Raw genomic sequence first — 7467 nt, forward strand, 5'->3', positions numbered from 1 at the left:
ATATAAAACTCAATAATATAGAATTTAAAATAATTAATTTAAAAATATTTTCAGTTGTTTAGTATGAAAAATATAATATACTACCATATTGTCAGAAATACCATACTTTTATGAAAAGGTGGATCATAATACATTTAGAAATCTCAACCTTAACTTGAACAACATAAATTTGCAATACTTTAAACTTTGGTAACTTTATATTTCGTTTAGATATTTTTGCGATCAATTTTTGATTAATTCTTCGAATTGAATTGAGATTCATTTAATGGTCGACATCTCTCAAAATATATTTCTTTATATACATCCATCATTTATTTACTTTTTAATATAGATTAGTATCAACATTTAATTAGAGTTATGATCATTGGTCGGTGCGAACGGAAAAACATATGTTATGTCAACACCTTAAAAAGATTTTAATTATCTTGAAGAATAAGTCTTTACAATTGTGCATGAAGAATATATTGGTTTACAAAAAAAAAAACATATAATTACCTTAGAATTACAAAGTTATTAGCTACTCTCGTGCAATTTTTAAGTGGTCCCACCCATAACTTAATCATGTGTTTGTTCATGTTATCAATCAAATGATTGAAAGAGTCAGACATCTATCATTTATGTCACGTCATATTGTTTGAGGACTCCCGCTTTAAATTAAACTGTCGGTTTGTAGTTTATTTTCAAATGATGATGTATATTAGGCATCTTAGGAAAACAAAGTAATTATAAGTTCTAATCCATATTGCATCTATATATTATGTATTAATTATCTACCAAATAATTAAATTTTTCTAAATAGTCCCAATAAATTTTGTAATGCTTCAATATTTTTTATAAGTTATAAATTCCTTCAATTATCATTTTGAACTTAAATGGAGAACATCGGCATTCTTTATTTCTTCCTCATCGTCTACTCTTTTTTGTTTTCCTCTTTTCTTTTCTCTCTTCTTTTTTTCGTACATGTGTAAAAACAAAAGAGCATGTGAACGCAAATGTACCTTGTTGGTTTAAAAAATATGATATATATTTAAATATTTACGTATACTATTTGATCATGAGCAAGACTTCGGTGACAATCAAAAACGGTTAGTATTGTCGAAGTACGGCGAAACAACTCTGAGTAGAGGTGCACCTGCAAACACTCCAACGCTCAAGTCAGTGAGAGTTGGATGGTGTGAAGATATTTATGTCAAGATGAATTGTGTATCTTACACCTAAAGTGTGTGATATTTATATGGAGAACCCTTTGATGAGGTATCTCCAGTGACAATTTGGTCGTTGCGAGATTCCCAACAGGATTTTTTGATGGTCTTGAGATGCTATTCAAATTGTGAGGATTTAATCATAGAGGCGTATTTGGTTATGACATGAGTCCATAAGATTGTCATATGTAGACAAATGTAGATCGGTAAGGCAATAAATTAAAAGCTTAATTAGATTAACTTATTTGAGCTTATCTATTTGCATATGCATTTGTGAGATTATCTAGGAGAGTTTATGGAAACAACTTAATGCATGTCTATGAGTTGTTTTCAACTAATTTTCATAAGTTGAATAGCTTATGAAAACAAATTATAATTTATATAAAAATAATTTGACTTTATTTTAGTGCTTATTCTATAAACTGGTATAAACTGTTAAATAAATTATTTATTCAAAGATTACTTAAGACCCACTTAGCAAAGTGAAAAGGATGGTGACCACACCAAAATCCATTGCAAAACATGCAGAAAAAAGGTAACTAAACCAAACTTCTAATCTATGTCAACTAAAAAATTACGTGGTTGTTCATTCACCTTTCAAAATTTGCTTAAAATGTGTAAAAAAAATTATGGAATTAGAGATTTTAATAACATATTAAACTCATTTTTTTTACTATTAAATCAATATTTTTTACTACCGAATCAGATCCATTAAAGTACCCAGAATTGTAGAGTGGAATGATCCATCGTTGTAGATTATATAGCTTTAGAACCATGTATACTAGCTAGCAAGTAACCAGGTACACCTCAAGTCATATCATATCACAAAAATTATATTTTTTAAGTACTGTAAATTATATTCAGGCTAGATATTTTATTTATTATATGTACTGTAAATATATAGTTTATAGTGTGTATTTTTAAAAATATTTAAGTTTATTGTATAGGTTATAGTGGACACTTTAAAACAGATACATAATAAACTACATGTTTATAATTGACGTTCAATGAAAAATTATTTTTCTGTCATGTTATACATCTAATTTTAAAATTGTCTCTTTGATTTGACTAAATATAAAATCTTTATTGAATGATAGAATAAAATTATTTTATATTATGAGTGTATTGTGTATTCTCTTTAAATTTTATTTTAATATTTGAAATTGTTTTAGAGGAAAAAGATTATCTGAATACGTCATTATGCGACAAATTTTTTATATTCTTCTATGCACATACATTTTTTTTAATCAACTCCACACAAAAATTGAACATCGTTGCACCATTAGAATGAATAGTTTAGTGTAAAAGTATCTTTTACCGATATTCAATGTTCTTTATCACGTCACCTCATTTTTATATGATTATTTAAAATTTTGTAATATGATATAAACGAATAGTAGTTTTTTTATTGATGACAATGTAAAACAATTTTTCATTGTCTGTATAAGTCTATTAAACTCAATCAAAATAAAAAATTATCACATTATAAGAGACTAAAAAAAATTAAATTGATTTTGAAAAATATTTTAAAACATAAAATAATTTAAATATTATAAAGTGATAGTTGTCTAAGATGGTATAGAGATGAAAATAGTATAGGTCGTCCGTCATGGGCCTATGACCTAGTCTATTTATGATCTGGTCTAGCCTGTTTAATAAAAAAGTTAGACTCGTGTTATTTTTAAAGTCTATTTATTTAAATATGTCAAGTTCAGACTTGCTTATAAAAAAATCTATTAGGTCTCACATGATGATCTATATATATTTTATTATTTATTAATTTTATTTTTGTATTATTATTTATTAATAATATTATTTCTTATTTTAAAATATTAATTAGGCTACCACTCATTAGTCGTTCTATATTCAGTAGTCTTTCCATATTCTCTCAGTTCTTTTTTTCTCTCGTTCTTTTCAAGTTGAATCGTTCATATTATTATACAATTATTATACTATGTAAGATTTTAATATTTACTACTTCAAAATCTTAATTTTTTATAGAAGTGTTTCAAAGTTAATAATAATATTAATTATATTATTACTGAATATGTTCAAGTTTGTTTGAGAGGTCTAACCTATTTCTACCTCTAATGGTAAACTATAAACAAGTGGTCAATAGACGATAGTTGATGCTGGTCAACAGTGATCGTAAATGGTCAAAGTGGTAGTCAGAGATGGTCAATGGTGATTGATGGTGGTCGACGATGGTGAAAGTGGTAGTTAGAGTAGTTAGCAGAGCTGCATTGGTGGTCGATAATGTTTGACACATGATACTTCAATTAATTAATGTTTGATCTTTTAATTTTCAAATACTAGATACATTAATCTTTTAAGTTATAAACATAAGATATTTCAATTAGTTAAATTAAAAAGGTTTGACACAAAAAGACATAGTCAAAGTGTCTATTATTTATAATTTAAAATATCAAAATATTTTATTTTTGTAATTCAAAAAAACCAAAATAATATATAAAACAATAATAAGAAGAAGACAAAATAATTTAATAGAAAAAAAAATGTAATTACTACCGAAAAAGAAGAAGAAGAAAAATGTAATTAAGTCAGACTTAAATCGTTAAAGACATAATTTTGAATTTCTACTATCAATATAAAAAACAAAAAACTATATAAAAAAAAACTTTATCCTCGTTTAATTTTTTTTCCAGATAATTATTTATGGGTAAACAAATAATTTTTATAAATAACTATCAAAAAGGAAATATATTTATTTTTTTTAACAAAAAAAATATAACTACCTTAATAAATAAAAAACTATCTTATCAACAAATAACTACCGTAAAAATCAGAAACAATTATAAAAAATAGAAAAATTTCTTTATTTAAATTTTGTTACACCATAATTTGAGTAGACAAATAAATTTAACAATAGAAAAAAATATATATATATACTTTATTTTTTGACAAAAAAAATATATCTACTAAGGTAAAAAAAAAAACTATCTTATAAAAAATTAACTACCAAAAAAATAATATTATTCTCCTCATTTTTAACCATTGTCAAAAAATTTAGGTATAAAAATAACAATTTATTTCATTCAAAAATTTTGGAGAACCTTTCATACTACTTTATAATCATCGTTATCATTACATACACAAATTAAAATCATTCAATTATATATTATTTTTTCAACTATATATATATTTTTTTTTATTTTCTAACTATTAGTATAAGAAACGAGAATACTATAAGAAAAAAAATCAATATTAAAAAAATTAATTTTTTATTTTAACTATACATTCTTTTTTATTTTCTAATTATTAGTACAAGAAATGAGAACACTAACAAAAAAATCAAGATTAAAAAAATCGAAACTACCTTTTTCAATTTATTTTAACAAGAACTAAAGTGCAAATATATCTAGAGGTGTACATGGGTGCAAGTCGATCCGCCAATCTGATCATTCAACCCAACTCAATTTTTATCTGTATCCAATCACTTTTGGGTCTGACCTAATCCAATCCGTTGAAATCCGCTTATATTTGGTTCGGGTAACGGATTTAACAAATTAAACCCGTCGACCCAACCCGTAACTAGTTATATATATATATATATATATATTAAATTTTGTTTGGCAGTCCCAGCAGTTCAACAAAGTTTTATTGCTCTTCTTCTTTAGATTTTCAGCTTCTTGAAATTGTGACGTCGTCCACCTTTCTTCTTTTGTTATGCATGTGCTCACAACTGTTATGATTTTTATACAAATTAGTTATAATAATTATATGAATTCTGATGCAAGGTGTTGATGCGTCTAGTAACTGATTTTTATATTAATGAACCTTTTGATGATTTTTTAAAGAATTGAATATGTGATTGAAATTTTATAGTTTTTGAAACATTTAAGTATTAAATATATTTTCATTCAATATATTTTCCCGTAAAATAAAGAATAGGTTATTATTTATGCATAACCTGTCAACTCAACCCAACTGTTGTTGATCGGGTCGAGTTAAATGAAAAATACAAGTTTAGAAATTACCACAACCAAATATAATCGATTGGGTCGGATATCAGATTTTGTCAAAACCAGTCCAACCCAACCCACATACACCCCTAAATACATCACATGCAAATAAATCACATACTAGAAATGACAGTACAACTAAGTTGACCCAAAAAAATACAAAAAACAATGTATCATTGATAAATATTAAAATACAGTTATTAAATATTTATAACTGATATAGAAAAAAAAAGATAAATATTTGTTTATGAAAAATAAAAAACATAGGACATATTTTTTAACAGTAATGGACAAAAAAAGTTGGACAAATATTTACTATTAATAAATATTAAAAAAAACACTCTACAAATATTTGTAATTTATAAATATTAAAAAAATAAGACAACTATTTGAGAGTGATAAATATAAAAGATGACTGAAAAATATTTTATATCGATACATAAAAAAAATACAAGATACATATTCTACAATAATAAAAAAATATGAGATAAATATTCTACAATAATAAATATTTAAAAACTAAACAAATCTTTTACACTAACCTGTACAAAAACATAATACACACGTTAATCACTTGTAAATATAAAGAATACAGGATATATCATTGATAAATAAAATAAATTATTTAAAATATGACAAAGACACCTATAAATATCAACGATTCGCTCGAATTCTTATTAGTTATAAAAAAAAAAAAAAAAAAATAGCCATAGTTTTGCGAAATAAAAACGGATGAGAAAGACCAAATTGTAATAACAAAGTAACAAAGGGGGCATATTAGTAAATTAAAAAAATCAACCGACTTTGGCTGAGATGAAGTTCAAACAGACAGAACGAGAGAGATAAGCAGAGCGAGAAGAGAGAGAAAGAGAGAGAGGGACTCCTAGAGAGAGAGAGAGAGAGGAGCCTTTCCAAGACGATACGACCGAATCAAACCCCTCTCTCTCCTATCCCTCTGTATTTTCGTTTTATTATCCTACTTCTCTTCGATTTTCTCGATTTTACTGTTCTTATTATACACTTTTCGATTTCAGGTTATGATTATGCCTTCTCTCTCTATATATACAATCCTTTTTTCTTTCGCTTTATTTATTTTATAATCTTCTTCTTCTTCTTACAGGTAACAGTATAAGAGTGTCAGGATCGGTGAGCCCTGCCACCTAGGTGATGGATTTTCTATTTCGGTTATTATTGCTTCCAAATTTCTAATTTTTGAATTTTGATTGAAAAAGTGTTTTTTTCCTCCCCTTTTTGGGGTTTTATTTTGGTTTTTTCTTGTGGGGTTTTGTGATAACTTATGGGTTTTGTTGAAGGGACTTGAATCAGTTTGTGGGGTGTTGAAAGTTGTGGTTTTTGTGTGTGTCCCTTGTGTGATTGGAGATTGTTATCATATGTTCAATTTGTTGATTTTAGTTATACACTGGAAGTGGGTGATGGGTTTGTTGGGCTTTGTTTGCATGCTTGAGTCACTAGTGAATATTGATTGTATCTATGCAGTGGTTGGGATTTAGTGTCCCCATGTGTTTGTCTAATGTTTATATAGAGTTAACTCTTGTTGTTTTTTTTTAAAATGGATCCTCTGCAGCTGGTTTTACTTTTAATGCCACCAGCTTAACTGCGCTACTGGTGCACCATAATGTCCGCTGCAGACCCATTTTTTCCTTGTATCTAATATGTATATGTATGATGGCACTTGTATTGGAAAGTTTGTATCTGAGGGAGAAGGAATGCTGTCAGTTCTCTTTTCAAATATTTTAAACATTACTTTGTGAATATGATGTTCATATCACTTCTCGTTATGCGGAGAATTGCAGTGGCTGAAGCAACGGCCACATTTGAGGTAGCTTGCAATGGCGAAGGCATCAGGAACTCTGATGTAGAGGCCACAATTGCAATTGCTGAGCATTTTGAAAGCCCTGGTCATGATATCTACATGACTTGTATTGTTATTGCTAGAACTCTTGGGTTGCTGCTGATGTCTAAATGGCTTGTTATGGCTATTGTTATTGATTGAACTCTTGTGGTATCTAGCCGCTGGTTTTGAAGTACCGGAAAGGACAATTTTTCCGTGTTTGTTCAATTCACAAATCGTAAATTTGCAACTATATGTGAGGTTTTTTGTAGTTATTTTTGGAATAGGTTTTTGTTTCGTGTATGTATATATTCTTGAGAGGCTGAGGTGCCTTACATGCAGGTGGTCACAGAGTGATGGAGTCTCACGATGAGATGGGATGCCAGACACCAGAACGTCCTATTCTTTGCGTTAATAATTGTGGTTTCTT

The 7467-nt window shown here is 27.3% G+C and overlaps 1 protein-coding gene across 6 annotated transcripts in view; it reads left to right on the forward strand.

The window, feature by feature from the left end:
- The first annotated feature begins 5997 nt into the window (after positions 1 to 5997).
- Positions 5998 to 7467, forward strand: part of LOC101492738 (zinc finger A20 and AN1 domain-containing stress-associated protein 8-like) — a 2298-nt gene continuing 828 nt past the window's right edge. Inside the window, exons 1-4 of one of the 6 annotated variants that reach the window (XM_073366022.1) lie at positions 5998 to 6219; positions 6306 to 6349; positions 7000 to 7293; positions 7380 to 7467. In XM_073366022.1, coding sequence (XP_073222123.1) covers positions 7394 to 7467 — 74 coding nt within the window. In that variant the 5' untranslated portion in view covers positions 5998 to 6219; positions 6306 to 6349; positions 7000 to 7293; positions 7380 to 7393. The remainder of the gene's footprint in view (positions 6220 to 6305; positions 6350 to 6999; positions 7294 to 7379) is intronic. The other 5 variants (XM_073366023.1, XM_027332940.2, XM_073366024.1 and 2 more) reach the window with 5 other exon arrangements.

The sequence above is a fragment of the Cicer arietinum genome, chromosome 3 (genome assembly GCF_000331145.2).
Source record: "Cicer arietinum cultivar CDC Frontier isolate Library 1 chromosome 3, Cicar.CDCFrontier_v2.0, whole genome shotgun sequence".
Lineage (NCBI taxonomy): Eukaryota > Viridiplantae > Streptophyta > Magnoliopsida > Fabales > Fabaceae > Cicer > Cicer arietinum.